The sequence below is a fragment of the Amblyraja radiata genome, chromosome 1 (genome assembly GCF_010909765.2).
Source record: "Amblyraja radiata isolate CabotCenter1 chromosome 1, sAmbRad1.1.pri, whole genome shotgun sequence".
NCBI classification, from domain to species: Eukaryota; Metazoa; Chordata; class Chondrichthyes; order Rajiformes; family Rajidae; genus Amblyraja; species Amblyraja radiata.
Window position 1 is genome coordinate 30,799,688 of NC_045956.1, and position 20,689 is coordinate 30,820,376.

Consider the following 20,689-nt stretch of genomic DNA (forward strand, 5'->3'; position numbering starts at 1 on the left):
AGCCAGAAATCTTGGGGTCATTATGGATTCAGATTTAAATTTCGACAGTCACATCAAATCAGTAACAAAATCGGCCTACTATCACCTCAAAAACATAGCAAGATTAAGAGGACTCATGTCAGCTCAAGACTTAGAAAAACTTGTACATGCCTTTATTAATAGTAGGCTAGATTATTGTAACGGTCTCCTTGCAGGTCTTCCAAAAAAAACTGTCAGGCAGCTACAGCTTGTTCAGAACGCTGTTGCTAGAGTTCTAACAAAGACCAAAAAATTTGAACACATTACACCAATTCTTAAATCCTTACATTGGCTCCCTGTATGTCAGAGAATTGATTTTAAAATCCTGCTGCTCACCTATAAATCACTACATGGTTTAGGGCCAAAGTATATCACTGACATGCTTCCACTATATAAGCCTTCTAGACCGCTAAGATCTTCTGAAACCAATCTGCTAGTGATTCCCAGAGTAAATACAAAACATGGGAAAGCAGGATTTAGTTACTATGCAACAATTAGCTGGAATAAACTTCCTGAAGATTTAAGACTTGCCTCAACTTTGACCACTTTTAAAATAAGACTGAAAACTTTTATGTTTACTTTAGCTTTCAGCTAAATCTTAACTACATTGCACTTTTAACTTTTGCACTTTTTATAATGCATTTTTAATTTTGCTTTTCTTTTCTTTTAGTTCTTCTATTTTATTTCATTTTATTATTTCATTTATTGTATGACATGTTTTTATGTGAAGCACTTTGAGTCTGCCTCGTGTATGAAATGTGCTATATAAATAAAGTTGCCTTGCCTTGCCTTGCCTAATGTTCTTGGTTCAGGTATCTAGTAATGTTTAGTCCAATAAATGTAATACTCGGTACATTTCCTATTTAAAAAAGTATGTTTACTTTTGCAATCATTACAAATTAGATGCTGGAATTCATTATTTTTTGAAGTCATTAGGTCATTATTAAGCCATTTGAATTAATGTTCTTTGTCGTCAGATATCTAGTATTGTTTAGTTTAATAAATGTAATACTTTGTACATCTAGTTAAAAAAGTGTTTACTTTAGCTTCGCATTACAAATTATGCAAATTTTGCTAAACGTTTGGTTTGATGGAAGTCTAGATAGTGCAAAATTCAAGCATTTCATATCATTTCTTGCTTAACCTAGTTCAGTTATACCTAATTTAAAGAAAGGAGAGGGGTGGGTGGCGAGGGAGGAGCAAACCAAGGAGAAGAGAACATGGTCTCTCTTGAAAGCCAGAGGGGTTGGGGACGAGAACATGTGGCAAGTCTGAAGAATGGTCTCGACCCAAAACATTACCCATTCCTTCTCTCCGGAGATGCTGCCTGACCCGCTGAGTTACCCCAGCTTTATGTGTCTATCTTCGAATTTAACCAGCATCCGCAGTTCTTTCCGACACAAGATGTGACAGGTGTTGGCTTTTCAGATTCCTTTAGTGAGAGGTATCGAAAGAAATGTTGTTGAAGGTGAAAATGCGTTCCACTAGGTGGAGGAGAGGGTTGGTTGAGGGGAACTGGTTGTGTCTCTGTCTTGGGAAGAAATGGGGGGCCCTGAGGCAAACCTGGCGGGGATTTGAAGTACAGAAGGGCTGGACGTCCATTGGAAACATGAGGCAGTGGAGGCACAGGATTTGGAAGTTGTTGAATTGGTGGGTGAGGTGTCTCAGATATAGGTGGGAAGGGACTTGATAAGGGGGTCAAGATCAAGTCCAGGTATGAGGAGGCTAAAGCAGGCAGATACCATGAGCCTACCCGGTCAGTATTGTGTGTGATTTTTGGGTAGAAAATAGAAACAGGCTGTATGAGGTTTGGGAATTGTCAGGTTGGAAGCTGTGGAGGGGGGATTGCTGGAAATGATGAGACGTGATGGTTTGCGAGACGGTGGCCTGGTGCTCATTGGTAACATCATGGTCAATGACTTGGTATGAGGAGAACTGTCACCAAGCCTCAGTAACATGGAGGTCAGTCCACCAGACTATAATGGCAGCTCCCTTGTCTGCAGGCTTGAAGACATGGTTGATATTGCTGATGAGTGATTGAGCACTGTGCATTCAGAGGGGGTGAGAATTGGAGTCGGTGAGGGCAATGAAGAAGTCTAAAAGTGTAACTTTAACTCTAAATTTTGCTCATTAGTTTAGTTTAGAGATACAGCGCGGAAACAGACCCTTCAGCCCACGGAGCCCGCACCGACCAGCGATCCCCGCACATTAACTCAAGCCTACACTCACTTGGGACAATTTACACTTATGCCAAGTATACAAACCCAAGCCAATTAATCTACAAACCTGTACGTCTTTGGAGTGTGGGAGGAAACCGAAGATCTCAGAGAAAACACACGCAGTAAAAAATTGTTTTTAATTTACTTTTGTGCTCCTGATAGGGTTCCATCACTGTTGGTGACAAAACTGTCCCTCAGCCACATATTTTGCAACTTTCTGCAGAAAAACTATCAAAAGAGGGTGCTTTCCTGATGGATTGTTGTTCTGTAAGTAGTTTGTTTTAAATCTGCTAAACCCGATTGTAATTCTTGTGCCTTTGGCATATAAGAAATGAGGCCATTATTCTTTAAACATAGAGTCTACATTTTTTATAATATTTGTTGATAAAATGCAGCTGATCTCGTTTCTGTTTATCAGTCAGAATCACCCCTGCCAATTGGGGTGGGAGATTGCAACCTTCACGTGGTCTGCCCTGTTTCAACAAATGCAATCAACCTGGCATGCACAATCAAATAAGATCAAATATAGGCTGTGGGCCGAGCATCAAAAATGTGTCTAGAAATAGGATTTTGTGACCCAAGTCACCAAACTACATGAAATTTTCACATATTGTGTAAAAATATTTATATAAATCACCCCTGAAACTCGATATGAAGAAGACTTGCACATTTTTATTAAATTAGAGAAAAACCGGAAAAATGCTGGGCCTAAACTATAACACAGTCAATTAAACATTGTCACTAACGCCAGCTTGTAGTAGAGTAATAAGTCTTTAACAAATAATCTCGGAGCTGTCTGCGAAAATTTACCGGGAAAAAGTGCTCCGATCGCGGGGCCTAGGTACTCGCGGTAAAGTGAAGCCGCGGTCTCAATTAATAAGCGGCCGATTCGCGATCGCGGAGCCGCGAATCATCTCCGCGGGCGAGGGGGGGGGGGAGGAGGATGTACATAGTGCCGCCTGTAGCGGTCGTTTTCAAACCCCGATAACGGGAGAAAAACGGAGGGATATCGATCGCTATCGATCGCTATTTACCGCGAGTACCTAGGCCCTGCGATCGGAGCACTTTTTCCCGGTAAGTTTTCGCAGGCAGCTCCGAGATTAGCTGTTAAAGACTTATTACTCTACAACAGGCTGGCATTAGTGAAAATGTTTAATTGACTGTGTTATAGTTTAGGCCCTCAATTTCATGAATGAATGAATGAATGAGTAAGTGAGTGAGTGAGTGAATGAATGAATAAGGAATGAATGAATGAATGAATTTATTCACATTATAAACGGGTGCAATTAAATTAATTAAAGTCCATACAGATAGATTTTCATAAATTCACTTTAGTCTTACCTTTCAGTTGGAGTTGATTCATGGGGGCCTTCTGTGTGTTCCAGCACATCAGCAGGGACTTTGAAGGCTTTCTTGCACTTTAATCCATTTCGCAGCACTTTCTTCAGCCTTTTTAATGCTTTTCCCACTAAATACAATTAACCTGCTGCAAGTTTCCACGACATTTAGTCCACAGAACAACACATCGGAATCTCCAGTAAAACAGGCATCTGTGAAGCCCCCTCAGCCATTTTGTGTGCTAGCCTGAAACAAAGCGCGTGATTGGCCAACTGGCAGACAACTCAATGTTAAACGTGGACTAAAACATTTCCGACATTTTTCCGGTTTATCTCTAATTTAATAAAAATGTGCAAGTCTTCTTCATATCGAGTTTCAGGGGTGATTTATATAAATATTTTTACACAATATGTGAAAATATCATGTAGTTTGGTGACTTGGGTCACGAAACTGCAGAATAAAGCTCCTCGGCCCACAGCCTAATAGAACAAGTTGTCCTACAACTTTGGGCTGTGTATGCCATATGCAAGAAGAAGAAGACCCCTGCCAATCATCGGGCCAAGATTTTCTCATTTTCTTTCACCAGTGGCTCTGAAGCCTGGTTATAATGTTTTAGATATTTGTGGCCTATTTTTCTTGCAGGTTCAGTATTTTACTAAAGAGGTTGCAACTTTGCTCCACATGGGAATCTGACTGTAGGTTCATTCTGATGATTTTTGTCCCATGAAGGTTTGCCAAAGCGTCTTTAACTGAATCTGTGCAAAGAATTTAAAATAGAGTATTAGCATTAGCAAGAAATTACAACCACTTTGTTTTTTAAGGAAATAATCCTTTTATAATGCAAGATAGACAGTGCGAACGATGTTGCCATTTGGGACCACATTTGTCCCAGTGAGAAATTGATTCAGTGTCTGTCCAACAATGAACACCCAGTGTTAATAAGACTTTTCCACTTTTATCCTCTCATCCCCGAAAACTAAACACCGTATTAGTTTAGTTTAGACGAGATTCAGCATGAAAACAGGCCCTTCGCTCCCCTGAGTCTGCACCAACCAGCGATCCCCGCACATTAACACTACCCTACACACACTAGGGACAATTTTTTTTACATTTATACCAAGCCAATTAACGTACAAACCTGTACGTCTTTGGAGTGTGGGAGGAAACCGAAGATCTCGGAGAAAACCCACGCAGGTCATGGGGAGAACAACAGGCACCACCCGTAGTCAGGATCGAACCGGGGTCTCTGGCCCTGTAAGGCAGCAACTCTACCGCTACGCCACCATGCCTCCTTGATTATCTGCTGCACCTGAATGCTAACTGATTGCGTTTCATGTACGAGGGCTCACAAATTCCTCTGTGTTGCATCTTTCTACAATCTTTTGTCATTTAAGATTTTTTTTAAATCATTCTTGTAAAGGAGTGATTACTGACACACTGTAACCTTTACTGAGAGTTTAATATAGCACGTGGCACACACGTCCCAGCACTGACTGCATCCAGCCTTCAGGCGTACTGGGACCTAGTGGGAGGAACAAAGGGAGGATACTACAGTTATACTAATATGATGGGGCGTGGTTAGTGGTGATGAGGTAACTACATTATAGGTTGCATGCATAACCCATCTACATCCTTCCCCTTACAATTTAAACAAGTTACAACAGTGGCAGGTTTATTATACAGAACCTGCAAAGCTAAGCATACTCTCCGTAGCGAGCCGGAGGTTTTACAATCCGACCCGAGCGAGTGCGCACAGCACCTTCACCCTCCCCACCCGAAAGAATAGGAGGAGGGACAGGAACAGAAACAGGAGGGGGAGAGAAGGTGGGTGGAGAACCCATCTTGGAGGGGGAACGGAGAGGCACAGGTGAGCCAGGTGAAACAGAAGGGGTAGAACGAGCGGAAGTGGGAGAGAGAGAAGACCTTGCAGGGGACAACAGAGCCTGAGGAGCGAAAGCAGGGGGGGGTATCCGAGGCGAAGGGACCGACCGTGGCATGCAGGGAGCAGAGGGTACGTTAGTGGAGGAAGGCTCGACACGCGATGGAGGGGTATACGGAATCGCAGGAGGTGGTTTGGGCTCGTTAACCGCCAACAGGTGCTGGCGGCTGCGTCGGTATACAGTCCCTTCGAAATCCACGAGGTATGACCGTGGCGCGCTGTCAAACCCGACGACGGTGGCAAGTCGGGAGTAGCCGGTGGACGTCTGCAAACGGACGACCTGTCCAGGCATCAGTGGCGAAAGAGGGCGGCAGGATTTGTCATGCGAGCGGCGCTGGATATCGTGCTTCTGGGCAATACGTTGCTGGACATCAGCAGGCTGCAGGGCTTTGGGCATCAGGGACTGCTGGGCAATAGGCATCGGAGGGCGGACAACACGGGACATGAGTCGCTGGGCAGGGGATCCCATGGTACTGTCTCTGGAAATGTTCCGAAGGTTCAGGAGACCCTGATAGAAATCCCCGTTTGAGAGGCGGGTCTGTTCAAGCAGGTGCTTAACGCTGCGGACCGCCCGTTCAGCTAGACCGTTGCTCTGCGGGTACTCCGGGCTGCTGGTGAAATGATTAAAGTTCCACTTTGCAGCAAACGCTCGAAACTCAGCGCTGGTGAACTGGCGTCCGTTGTCTGTCTGCAGCCGGACAGGGGAACCAAACGTGGCAAAGTGACGGCGAAGCTTGCTGATCACCATCTCGGAGGTGATGGCAGGGAGGAGGTCCACCTCGAACCAATTCGAGTAAGAGTCTACTAGCACAAGGTATTGCCTCCCGCGCCAGTCGAAAATATCGGCAGCCAGGGAAGACCAGGGCATGTCAGGGGCAGGCTGCTGCAAAACCGGCTGTCTTTGCTGATGCGGGGCAAGAGAGTTACAGTCCAGACAGGAATCCACCCTGGCCTGGATGTACTTAGCCATGGCCGGCCAGTAGTACTGTTCCTGGGCATGTGAGATAGTGGCATCTGCCCCGGGATGCCCCATGTGGGCGGCGTCAAAATACAAGCCATGCAGCGAGGCAGGGACGACCACTTTGTGTCCTTTGATAATAATGCCGTCCCGGAGGACCAACTCATCGCGGACCAAAAAATAGGGGTGGATGCTGGCAGGCAACGAATTCCGTTTGGTGGGCCACCCGCGCTTGATGACAGCAGCAAGCTGCTGCAGGTCGGGGTCGTTTGCGGTATGTGCAACCAAGCACTGTAGTTGCTGAGAAGGGACGAAGTTAACGTTCAGTACCTGTAAGTCCGACTGCTCGAAGGGGTGCTGGTCGCAGGAGGCCCGGGGGGCCCGGGACAGTGCATCAGCCACATGCATCTCGGTGCCCCTCTTATATATGATTTTAAAGTCAAAGCGCTGTAGCTGCAGCATCATCCGCTGTAGCCTGGCAGGAGCGCAGTGAATAGGCTTGTTCAGTATCGTTACCAGTGGCTGGTGATCCGTCTCAACGGTGAACCTGGTGCCAAATAGGAAGTCCTTAAACTTCGAACATGCGAAAACCACCGCCAGCAGCTCCTTCTCTATCTGAGCATAGCGCTGCTCTGTGTCCGTCATGGTCCTAGAGGCATAGGAGATGGGCAGCAGCGAGTCATCAGCGTGGGGTTGCAGGCAGGCAGCACCCAGTCCAAATCGGGAGGCGTCGCAAGTGACCACGATCGGACGCAGTAGATCAAAGAACTTCAGGGTAGGTGTGCTGACCAGCCTCGTCTTTAGCAGGTCAAACGCCTGCTGGTGGTGTGGAAACCATGCCCAAGCAATGTCCTTTTTTGTGAGCTGTCTCAGGGGTGCGCTCAATTCGCTGAGGTCGGGGATAAACTTCCCCAGGTAATTCACCATACCCAGGAAACGCTGCAGACTGACAACGTCTGTCGGGGCGGGCAGCTCTGAGATGGCGCTGGTCTTTTGCGGGTCTGGCTTCAACCCTTGGGCCGTGAAAATGTGGCCAACATATGTGACCTCAGGCACCCGGAACTTGCACTTTGACCGATTAAGCTTCAAATTTATCTGCCGAGCACGGTCCAAAATCCGTCGGAGGTTGCGGTCATGTTCGGCCACATCCCTCCCATAGACCAGTATGTCGTCCACAATGATCGCGCAGGGCAGACCTGCAAACAATTGTTCCATTGAACGCTGAAATACCTCGCTGGCGGAGTTGATGCCGAACGGCATCCGCAAAAACTTAAACCTGCCGAAGGGCGTGCTGAACGTGGTCAGGTCCGTGGAGCGTTTGTCCAGGGGTATCTGCCAAAACGAACTTCTGGCATCGAGGAAGGAGAACACTGTGGCTTGTCCCACCTGGGCGGCAACATCTTCGACAGCCTCATGGGGTAGTGGGGCCGTTTAATCGCCATATTCAAGTCCTTGGGGTTGATGCATACCCGTATCTCATTTTTTCCTTTCTTCAACGTGGCGACCATGGTGGAGACCCATTCGGTTGGATCGCTGACAGCCTCCAGCACTCCCATGTTGACCATGTCTTTCAGCATACTCTCCACCTTGCCCTTCATGGCGAACGACACTCTATGGGGTGGACGGATCACAGGCACCACAGATGGGTCAGTCACGATCTTGTACACCAACGGCAGCTTCCCCAACTTGTCGTCAAACAAGTCTGGGTACTCGGATAATGGATCCATCACAGCTTGCACCTCGTGGACCGTACGGTCAAACGACACCAGACCAAGATCCTGGCATGCCTGGTTGCTCAGCAACGTCACACAGTCACTGTCCAGAATAAAGAAAGACAGGTCCTGGGAAGATTTCTGCAGCACGCAGTGGAAGGTCGCCCTCCCCACAGGTGTTAGTTCCTCTCCCCCATAGGCACGCAAAACAGAGCGATCTGCAATCAGCAGCTCATTATTCCTTATCTGGTGGAACAGCTTTGTTGACATTACGTTCACTTTCGCCCCCGTGTCCAGCTTAGCAGAGAAGGACTTATTGTTTACAGTTATATTCACAGAAGGATCAGGGAGGCGAGATCGGCTGTGGAGGAGAGTGTAAATACTTACATCTCCCGTGGAATAGCTGAGCTCAGAGTCGGGGGCAGCGTCAACAGAGGACTGAGAATCCATCTCGCTATCAACTTGCAGAAGGTTGTTTAGGAGTTGTCTGGGAGCTGAGGGCACTTTCCCACGGGACCGGCAGGCAGCTGCAAAATGGTTCCTTCTCCCGCAGAAATTGCAGGTCTTCCCAAGGGCTGGGCACTGTGATTCTGTGGAGTGCACGTAATTGCAGTTTGGACACTTTTGAGATCGCGGGACCCGGGATGTACGAACGGGCCGCGGTGGAGGGCGAAAGTTGTCCCTCATACGTCGTTGTCCAGCAACACCAGTTAGATTTATGGCTCGGCTGTCAGACCCCCTCTGTCCATGCGGAGGGGTGACCACTTCGGCAATGCGGCACGCATGCATTGCCTGAGTCAGGGTTAGGTCAGGCCGTTGCAGCAGGTCGGCACGTAGCTTCTGATCAATCATGCCAGTGACGAGAATGTCTCTGGTGAGCTGGTCGCGCATGGTTTCAAATCGGCACCGCTGGGCAAGGTGCCGCAGGTCGGCGATGAAGCACTCAACAGGTTCATCCGGCTGTTGCTTGCGTGAGAAGAACCTGGCCCGCTCCAGTATACGGTTGGAGGGCAGGTCGCATATCTCCGCGAACTTGCGCAAAAGACATACCGGTTCGTCGGCCGATTCAGCTGGCTCGACCGGCTGGTCGTTGTCATCCAGGACTGCTGGTTCATAGACAAAGGCTTGAGCTCTCTTCATTGCGTCGGGACCGGCCAGGTTGAGCAGGAGTGATGCTTTGACCGTGGCTGGGTCGTTCCGGTGCGCAATATTGACGTAGTGAGTGTAGTCCATCACGAAAGTCGACCATCGCTCCGCAATGTCAGCGTCGAAGACAAGGGGAGATGGCTTTCGGCATGAGGATGCCATGTCAAGGGAAACCCAACACTGGGCACTAACGGGGACAAAATAAATAATAACCGATAAACGGGAAACGCGAGTTTAAACTTCTGACACCATGTAAAGGAATGATTACTGACACACTGTAACCTTTACTGAGAGTTTAATATAGCACGTGGCACACACGTCCCAGCACTGACTGCATCCAGCCTTCAGGCGTACTGGGACCTAGTGGGAGGAACAAAGGGAGGATACTACAGTTATACTAATATGATGGGGCGTGGTTAGTGGTGATGAGGTAACTACATTATAGGTTGCATGCATAACCCATCTACAATTCTTTCAAAAGGAACAACACAATTTCAAACATTCTCCATTTTCCAACTTCCTGCCACTCATGAAACATGGTAATATTTCTGTGTAAACCTTCCGTCTCCTCCTCACAGCTATCCTTCCCTTCCACAGACATAATTATTGGGCATTCACTTAATCCTTCTAAATTATTGATAAATATTTATACAGCTGTGAGCCCAGCACTGATCCCCACGGCTTACAAGTTGCCAATCCTGTTATGAATCACGTCAACTCCTTTTGATCACATTATGATTTTTCAAATATTCTGCTATTACTTCAATGATATAAATGTTTTTCCAGTCATAGCAATTAGGCTAACCAGCTTTTTTTCTGCCTCCCATTCTTTTTGAATAAGAATGTCAAACTGGTAGTTTTCCAATTCTTTGGTAACTCTCCAGAATCTAATGATTTTTGAAAGGTTAAATCAAATGTATCCACATTCATTGTAGCAACTCTTTGTATGATTATTTTGTTGAAAATCATGAGACCTAGAGTATTTATCATCCTTTAACCCCATCAGTATGTTTAATGCCAATTAATATATTTTCCTCCCAATTTATTTCGAGTTAGGGGAATGTTTGTACCTTCTACCATAAAAACTGCTGAAAATATATGCCTAATTGTTCTGCCTAATTCTTCTGAAAATATATGCCTAATTCTTCTGCCTAATTCTTCTGTCCAGATAACGACTTCTCAATGATTTCATCAACATCACTACACTTCCACTAACTTCCCCTCACTTGGACTATCTCCGACACCTCTCTCGATCTCTCTGTCTCCATCATGGGGAACGTCTAGACCTTCGACCGATATCTATATTACTAAAAGTCTGATCTTGACGGCTTTTGGCCCACTGTGCTGCGATTTCCGAGACAACGCCGCCACCTACGGCCATCATTTTTGGCCACCTCGCTCAGAACCCCCCTCCGCCTTTCGGGACCGGAGGATTTTTTCCATCGATGAAAAATCAGAGAGATATTAATGTTTTTTTTTAAATTGCCATTCTCTCTGCTGCCCCTGCTGGTGGGAGGGGGGAGGGACTATAAAACCCGGAAGTGGTGTGCCTCACTCACTCTCTGCAAGATGGAGGAAGCCTGACGGTCATGTCTCTCTGAGCTATGTCTCTCTGAGCTGTGAATAACACTGACCACCTGTCCACTCAACTGTGAGTGCCCTTAATGTGGTTCTAAAATGCTTGCAAAAAGTGTCTATTATTTCTAAAATGGTTGCAAAAAGTGTCTATTGGTTCTAAAAGGCTTGCAAAAAGTGTATTGATTCTAAAATGCTTACAAAAAGTGTCTATTAGTTCTAAAATGCTTACAAAAAGTGTCTATTGGTTTTAAAATGTTTGCAATAAGTGTCTCTATTGGTTTTAAAATGCTTGCAAAAGTGGCTCTATTGGTTTTAAAATGCTTGCAAAAAGTGTCTATTGGTTCTAAAATGGTTGCGAAAAGTTTCTATTGGTTCTAAAATGCTTGCAAAAAGTGTCTCTATTGGTTCGAAAATGGTTCCATAAAGTGTCTCTATTGATTCTAAAATGCTTGCAGAAAATGTCTTTTGGTTCTAAAATGCTTGCAGAAAGTGTCTATTGGTTCTAAAGCTTGCAAAAAGTGTCTATTGGTTATAAAATGCTTGCAAAAAGTGTCTATTGGCTGTTGTTGTGGTGGTAACTGCTTTGAAAGGCTGCACTGCAAAAAAAATGGCTGTTGTTGGTGGTGGTAACTGCTTTTATATGGCTGCACTGGGGAAAAAATGGTTGTTGTTGGTGGTGGTAACCGCTTTTAAATGGCTGCACTGGAAAATAAATGGCTGTTGTTGGTGGTGGTATCTGCTTTGAAAGGCTGCATTGCAAAAAAAAATGGCTGTTGTTGGAGGGAACTGCTTTGAAAGGCTGCACTGCAAAAACAAATTGGCTGTTGTGGTGGTGGTAACTGTTTTGAAAGGCTGCACTGTAAAACAAAATGGCTATTGTTGGTGGTGTTAACTGCTTTGAAAGGCTGCACTGCAAAAAAAATGGCTGTTGGTGGTGGTAACTGCTTTTTAAAGGCTGCACTGAAAAAAAAATGGCTGGTGTTGGTGGTGGTAACTGCTTTTAAATAGCTGCACTGGGGAAAAAATGGCTGTTGTTGGTGGTATCTGCTTTGAAAGGCTGCATGCAAAAAAAAATGGCTGTTGTTGGTGGAGGTAACTGCTTTGAAAGGCTACTGCAAAAAAATGTCTGTTGGTGGTGGTAACTGCTTTGAAAGGCTGCACTGTAAAACAAAATGGCTGTTGTTGGTGGTGGTAACTGCTTTAAAAGTGTCTATTGGTTCTAAAATGCTTGGAAAAAAGTGTCTATTGGTTCTAAAAAGCTTGTAAAAAGTGTCTATTGGTTCTAAAATGCTTGCAAAAAGTGTCTATTGGTTCTAAAATGCTTGCAAAAGTATCTCTATTGGTTCTAAAATGGTTCCATAAAGTGTCTCTATTGGTTCTAAAATGGTTCCATAAAGTGTCTCTATTGGTTCTAAAATGGTTCCATAAAGTGTCTCTATTGGTTCTAAAATGGTTCCATAAAGTGTCTCTATTGGTTCTAAAATGGTTCCATAAAGTGTCTCTATTGGTTCTAAAATGGTTCCATAAAGTGTCTCTATTGGTTCTATAATGCTTGCAGAAAGTGTCTCTATTGGTTCTAAAGCTTGCAAAAAGTGTCTATTGGTTCTAAAATGCTTGCAAAAAGTGTCTATTGGCTGTTGTTGGTGGTGGTATCTGCTTTGAAAGGCTGCACTGCAAAAAAAAACGGCTGTTGTTGGTGATGGTAACTGCTTTGAAAGGCTGCACTGCAAAAAAAAAAAATGGCTGTTGTAGGTGGTGGTAACTGCTTTTAAATGACTGCACTGCAAATAAAATGGCTGTTGTTGGTGGTGCCAACTGCTTTGAAAGGCTACATTGCAAAAAAAAAAGTTGTTATTGGTGGTGGTAACTGCTTTGAAAGGCTGCACTGCAAAAAAAATGGCTGTTGTTGGTGGTGGTAACTGCTTTGAAAGGCTGCACGGCAAAAAAAAAATGTCTGTTGTTGGTGGAAACTTGACGACTTCCTGTTTCCACGAATATTGATTTTAGATAAAACGCTACCGCTTACAGCTGTGATTTTTGACCATCTTACTCAGTTCCTCGCCACTCATCAAGTGCAGAGGATTCTTCCCATCAATTAAAAATAAAAGTGGTGTTAGTGTTAAAAAATGTTTTTGAGAATCTCTCTACTGTCAATCATGCCATGAAGGCCACGCCCCTTCCAATTGGAGGGGGAGGGATTATAAAACCCGTAAATGTGGGTGTGGCTCAGTCTCTGCAAGATGGGGGAGAGAGAGGTCACGACTGTCTGAGCTGTGAATCAACTGAACACACTGAATGTCTACTGAACTGTGAGTGTGGTGTTTTTGTGTGGTTTTATAGTGGTTTTATGGTGGTTTCACCCTGATTGAAATGGTATGAAACTGCATTTGAATGCGGTTGTCTTGCACCCTGCTTGAAATTGCACTAGCATTTGGTGGCCTTTCACCCTGCTTGAATTGACGTGAAACTGCACTTGAATTTGGTGGCCTTGCACCCTGCTTGAAGTGGCATGAAACTGCACTTGAATTTGGTGGCCTTGCACCCTGCTTGAAATGGCATGAAAGTGCACTTGAATTTGGTGGCCTTGCACCTTGCTTGAAGTGGTAGGAAACAGCACTTGAATTTGGTGGCCTTGCACCCTGCTTGAAATGGTAAGAAACTGCATTTGAATTTGGTTGCCTTACACCCTGCTTGAAGTGGAATTTCAAAGAATGGCCGTGAGTCAACTGTTAGTCCACCAGCCGTTAGTGAGCTGCCAGCACATCAGGCTTGAATGACTAAGCTGCCACCTCAAGAATCCATTTGGCCCACAATGTCCATACTAACCAGTCCCTTCAGCCCACAGTACCCATACTGCATCGGGGGACCAGCCCTCCCGTGTGAACATGGGACCCAACGGGTCCCACTTAGCCTAGTCTACTATAAACCCATTGAATCCCACAGTTATCTTCACTACATCTCTTTCCAGCCTGCCTCTTGCAAGGACGTCATCTCTTACTCACAATTTCTCCGTCTCCGCCATAGCTGCTCCCAAGCTGAGGTTTTCCACTTTCGGACATCCAAGTAAACGTGGTTACCCCACCTGGTGTTGTGAGTGGATCCCTCACCCATGTTGCCTCAGTGTCCCGCAGTTCTGATCTCACTCCCCCACCCAGTGGAGTTTGCACGTTCTCCCTGTGACCGCGTGGGTTTTCTCCAAGTGCTCCGGTATCCTCCCACATTCCAAAGACGTGCAGGTTTTTAGGTTAACTGGCCTCTGTAAAATTGGCCCTAGTGTGTAATGTATAGATGATCGTTGGTCGGGCCGAAGGGTCTGTTTTCACGCTGTTTCTCGAAACTAAACTAAACCTTAGCCTGGCGAATATTCAAGCCCATGCCTGCACTGTCAAGCCCCAAAATAATTTTGTAAACTTCACTGACATATCTTATTTTACAAGGCTCTGCAGAGGAGAGGCCGTCTGCTTATTCTGTGTTTGTACATTAAACCTGAGTCCAATGAATCAACATGGTAAACCTTTGCTTCATTTGTTTTTATTGTAAATATGCCTTACCTTAGATAGGGAGACCCAAAGAAAGATCTCTAACCACTAACACCCTTCAATGTAATTGCAATTGACCCAAAATATCACCCATTCCTTTTCTCCAGAGATGCTGCCTGACCTGCCGAGTTAATCCAGCTTTTTGTGTATCTTTAGTTTAATCCAGCATCTGCAGTTCCTTCCTACACATGCTTTAAAAATAAATTGGCTTTTCTACTTTTCCACTAATGTTAATGTCCTACGATTTCTGCACACCCTATTCCATCTGCCACGTCTTTACCCACTTACTTAACATGACACGTAATTCAACTAATGCTTGCTGCAGCTTCCTCTCAGCCCAGTGTGTCATCTTGCTTTGTATCATTGGTATACTTATACAAGGACATATTATCCTTGACCCTCTCCTACTGGAGCCGCAGCACTTAGCTGGTCACAGCTTCCCAACCCAAAAATTACCCATTAATTCTGTCTCTCGATAATATGTTACCTTCAGTGCTCTGCACTCTCATAACCTTTTTGCAAAAATCAATGTAATCAATTATTACAAGAATAATATATACAAAAAAAAAAACAATACCAAACAAACCCACCACCATAATACAAAATTACCCAATTATCTAAATAAATATTCTTAAATGTCAAATACACTCTTAAACAACTGTAACAATAGACAATAGGTGCAGACGTAGGCCATTCGGCCCTTCGGGCCAGCACCGCCATTCAATGTGATCATGTCTGATCATCCCCAATCAGTACCCCCCGTTCCTGCCTTCTGCCCATATCACCTGACTCCGCTATCTTTAAGAGCCCTATCTAGTTCTCTCTTGAGAGTATCCAGAGAACCGGCCTCCACTGCCCTTTAAGGCAGAGAATTCAACAGACTTTGGAAAGTCCAAATATACCACATCAACTGGTTCGGCCTTATTTATTCTGCTCGTGACAAAAAAGCAGCTTTTATCAAACAATGAATTCCCCTTCATACTCTTAGTTTAGTTTGGAAACAGGCCCTTCGGCCCACCAAGTCTGCACCGACCAGCGATCCCCGCACATTAACACTATCCTACACACTAGGGACAATTTACATTTATACCGTCAATTAACCTACAAACCTGTACGTATTTGGAGTGTGGGAGGAAACCAAAGACCGCGGAGAAAGCCCACTCTGTACAGACCACACCTGTAGTCGGGTTCGAACCCGGGTCTCTGCCGTAACTCTACTGCTGCACCACCGTGCCATCCCAAAGTCTATGTTGACTCTGCCCAATCCTATTATGTTTTCTAATCGGCCTGCTGCCACTCTAAATAATAGTTTCCAGTATTTTCCCTTTGTGCAAGGGTATTCTAAATGCACAAGGCTACATTTTTGATTTATCCACAAATGATATAAATTCATATTTTTATGCACATCTCCCCTTACCAGTTAATAGTTTTGAATATCTTTTTAGGTTATGTACCTCTGGATCGGCAAAAATTGCAGCAGCAGCTTTATTAATAACGTACTTGGATTTTCTAACTATGCTTCTATTCCACAAAATCTGGTAAGTTAATAAAGCAAAAGATGCTGATGAAAATGTGTTAGCTTAATTGCTAAGTGTTTGAATGGTTCTTAAATGTAATGTCTGTTGGGTTTAAAATGGATCTTGCTTCCATCGGATAAAATGTTGTTATCACCATCTTGCACAGTCTTTCACTTGGAGTAGGGGAATCAAGAACCGGAGAATGTGAGTTCAAGGTGAGAGGGACAGGATTTAATACAAACCTGAGGTGCAACTTTTTCACCCGGGAGGTGGTGGGTATATGGACCGAGCTGCCAGATGAGGTAGTTGAGGCAGATACTATAACAATATGAAGGGAGGTGCCGTGGTAGTCTGGCGCACTGATCTCTACCGGACTGAGGCCAGGCGCCAACTCTCAGACACCTCCTCCTACTTATCTTTGGACCATGACCCCACAGACGAGCACCAGGCCATTATCTCAAACACTATCACTGGCTTCATCACTTCCGACTCCCTGCCCTCCCAAGCCTCCAACCTCATCGTTCCCCAGCCCCGCACGGCCCGATTTTACCTTCTCCCCAAAATCCACTGTCCTGGCCGACCCATTGTTTCTGCATGTTCTTGTCCCACCAAACTTATTTCCACATACCTCGACTCCATCCTATCTTCCCCCCCCGCCCGGTTAAATCCCTCCCATCTTATGTCCAAGACGCCTCACACCTCTTCGTCTCCTCCATGACTTCCATTTTCCAGGCCCACATTCCCTCATCTTCACCATGGATGGTCAGTCACTCTACACCTCCATCTCCCATCAAGAGGGTCTTAAAGTCCTCCGTTTCTACCTTGACCGCAGAACCAGCCAATTCACGTCTACCAATACTCTCCTCCGCCTAGCGGAGCTGGTCCTTACCCTCAACAACTTTTCCTTTGACTCCTCCCATTTCCTCCAAATCCAAGGTGTAGCCATGGGCACCCGCATGGGCCCAAGCTGTGCCTGCCTCTTTGTCGGGTACGTCGAACAATCCTTGTTCGAGGTGTACTGTGGCCCTATCCCCGAACTCTACGTTGACGACTGCATTGGTGCTACCTCCTGCACCCATGCAGAACTCACTGACTTCATCCATTTCACCACTAACTTCCATCCGGCACTCAAATACACCTGGACCACTTCCGACATCTCCCTACTGTTTCTGGACCTCATTATCACCATCGCAGGTAACAGACTACTGACTGACATCTACTATAAATCCACTGACTCCCTTCGCTATCTAGACTACACTTCTTCCCACCCTGCTTCCTGTAAGGACTCTATCCTCTACTCCCAATTCCTCCGTCTACACCACATCAACTCCCAGGATGAGGTGTTCCAAACCACCTCAATCTTTAGGGTACGGTGATTCCCCTCTTCGAATATAGATGAGGTTCTCACCAGGGTCTCTTCTATATCCCGTAGCTCCGCTCTCACTCCTCCACCCCCCCACTCGTAACAAGGACGAGTGATGAAGTCAGAGGACCCCCCTTGTCCTCATCTTCCACCCTACCAGCCTTCACCTACAATAGATAATCCACCGACATTTTCGCCACCTCCTACGGGATCCCACCACTTGCCACGTCTTCCCATCTCCTCCGCTTTCGGCTTTCCACAGAGAACGTTCGCTCCGTAACTCCCTGGTCAATTCGTCCCTTCCCACCCAAACCAACCCCTCCTCTGGTACTTTCCTTTGCAACCGCAAAAAATGCTACACTTGTCGCTTTACCTCCCCCCTTGACTCCATCCAAGAACCCAAGCAATCTTTCCAGGTGAGGCAGAGGTTCAACTGCACCTCCTCCAACCTCGTCTATTGCATCCGCTGCTCTAGGTGTCAGCTCCTCTACATCGGTGAGACCAAGCGCAGGCTTGGCGATCGCTTCACCCAACACTTCCGTACAGTTCGCATTAACCAACCTGATCTCCCGGTGGCTCAGCACTTCAACTTCCCCTCCCATTCCGAATCCGACCTTTCTGTCCTGGGCTTCCTCCATGGCCAGAGTGAGTCCCACCGCAAATTGGAGGAGCAGCACCTCATATTTTGCTTGAGTAGTTTACATCCCAGCGGTATGAACGTTGACTTATCCAATTTCAGGTAGTCCTTGCTTTCCCCCTCCTTCCCCTCCCCTTCCCAGCTCTCCCACAGCCCACTGTCTCTGTCTCTTCCTTCCTTCTTCCCGCCCCCACAACCCCCACATCAGTCTGAACAAGCATCGCGACGCGAAACGTCACCTATTCCTTCGCTCCATAGATGCTGCCTCAACCGCTAAGTTTCTCCAGCATTTTTGTCTACCTTCTATAACAACATGAAGGATTTCGACCCGAAACGTCACCCATTCCTTCTCTCCAGAGATGCTGCCTATCCCGCTGAGTTACTCCAGCATTTTGTGTCTACTAATATTTAAAATACACCAGGACAGGAACATGGACAGGAAAGGGTGAAGCGTAAAACCTTAAATATAACATAACATTTGCATAAAGTGAATCTTGCATCAATGCATTAATGATTCTGTGAGATTAGGCCATGAAGATGGGTGGAGGGGAAGGTAATGTTGAGGAAGCCGGCAGTCTGCAGAGGACGTGGACAGGTTGGTAGAGTGGGCAAAGAGGCGGTATATGCAATACAGTGTGTGGTCGTGCACCTTGCTAGAAGGAATCATGGCGGAGGTGACTTTCTAAATGTGGCGAGGATTCAGAAAACTGAGATGCAAAGGGCCTTGGGAGTGCTGGTGCAGAATTCTGAAATGGCTTGCATTCATTTTGAGGGGAGCAGTATATAAAGGCAAGAATGTAATGCTGACGCCTTATAAAAAGCTGGTGAGGCCGCATTTGGAATATTGTGAGCAGTTTTGGGCCCTATATCTGAGGAAGGATGTACTGGCATTGGAGAGGGTCCAGAGAAGGTTTACAAGAATATTCCTGGGGATGATCGGATTAACATATGAGAAGTGTTTGAAGGCTCTGGGCCTGTATTTGTGGAGTTTAAATGAATGGGGGGGGGGAATCTCATTAAAACCGACTGGATAGTGAAAGGATATTTCGAGTAATGGGAGAGTACAGAACGCAAGGGTACAGCCTCAGAATAAAAGGACGTACCTTTAGAATGGAGATTATAAATTTATTTTGCCAGAGGGTGGTGAATCTGTGGAATTTATTGCCACAGGCAACTTTGGAGGCCAAGACATTGGGTAATTTTAAAGCAGAGATTGGTAGGTTCTGGATAAGGACCGGCATTAAATGTTACGGGAAGAATGGGATTGAGAGGGAAAATAGATCAGCCATGATTGAATGGCAGAATAGAATTGAGTGGCCGAATGGCCTAATTCTGTTCCTATGTCTTATGGTTACGATATGGACAAAACACAGGCAAATAGGACCATCTTAGATAGGGTATGCTGGTCGATATGGACGAGTTGGGCTGAAGAGCCTTTTTCCGTGGTGTATAACTATGATGACTCCATCTTAGTTTACTTACTTGCCTAAATTCCTGCACGAATAAGCTTCTATCTGCCGTTTTAATGTTAATTACCTCGTGTACCTCGTTATTATCGGGTCAGAATTTCCAGTCACCAGCGAGGCATCTATGCTGACCAGTGAATACAATTCCAGACAATAGCGGCTGCATGAAAAATGGGCTGGATTTCTCTCAAGGCAAGGCCAAGCATATCAACAGAAAATGTTGCATGAGAGATCAAAACTTAACTTCACAACCTTGTTCTTTGTTTAGCCTGAACTGTCAAAGCAGTAAAATACTATTTATAAATGTTTCAGGTTTTCCCTCTGTTCAGGGGTGCGTAAGGAAATAAAAATCTTAAGTAATTTCCTAATAGCACATGATGAGAAAGTAAGTTCAAGCCGCGAGGCTAGTTTGCTTCTGGATCCCACATGCACTTGGTTGCAGCAAACACTTGTTACCTGATTGCAACTCCAGTAAGTGACGGAACACTCTCATCATAAAAGTCGATGAGGTTTGGGATTTGGTGGGATGAGAAGTACCTGGATGGAGTACCAATGGGGCAAAAGATGTTCCCATTTCAATTATCCGTTGCGGGATGCTCCTGGCTGCAGTGAGGTGTTACAGGAGAGAAAATGAAGTACGTAGCAGGAAGAGGTATCTAAGGGTTGCAGGGGTGGCCAGTAGCAGAAGTATGGCATTATACTCTTGAATTTACTGTATGAATGTTTTAGGATGCCTGTGTGAACATTTTTCTTGATTTTCTTAATCTCATCTTCTCTAGGAGGGAACCATATAGGAGAGAATCCAAGTAGATTAATGTTGGAACTCAGAATTAGCACCCCCACAAGAGCTGGAGTCTTTTAATCAATCGAAGCAATTGATTACATTTGATCACTTCCATTAAAAATACATTGTAAGAGATAAAATTAATGTTTTAAGTCAAGGATTTTTGTTTTTCATGTTGTCTGTTAATTTTTTTTTTTGCACCTTGCTGTCCTCAAATGGCAGCTTAATGTCGTACATTGTAAAGCTGCAAAGTATCACAGATTAATTGTTTTACTCTTGTTTCTCTGATTCCTACCTTGATTGTTTACTGCTTTGGTGGAAAAGTATCAACTTCCAGAATTGGATACAGCATTATCTCAAAGAGTTACCAGTTTTGTCTCCTGGCTTCGCGATAGTAGACCATTTCTATCCATTCTTTATGTTGTGAAGTGAGTATAAGACATTATGTTCACTTGGTGGTAAAAAATATTCAAAT

General features: G+C 45.3%; 1 protein-coding gene across 3 annotated transcripts in view; it reads left to right on the plus strand.

Moving 5' to 3' along the window:
- LOC116972084 (protein transport protein Sec24B-like) overlaps window positions 1-20,689 on the plus strand; it is a 130,234-nt gene that overhangs the window by 103,021 nt on the left and 6,524 nt on the right. For 2 of the 3 annotated variants that reach the window (XM_033019410.1, XM_033019419.1), the window contains 3 exons: window positions 2,400-2,504; window positions 15,893-15,985; window positions 20,539-20,642. In XM_033019410.1, the coding sequence (XP_032875301.1) occupies window positions 2,400-2,504; window positions 15,893-15,985; window positions 20,539-20,642 (302 nt within the window). The remainder of the gene's footprint in view (window positions 1-2,399; window positions 2,505-15,892; window positions 15,986-20,538; window positions 20,643-20,689) is intronic. The other variant, XM_033019429.1, reaches the window with a different exon arrangement.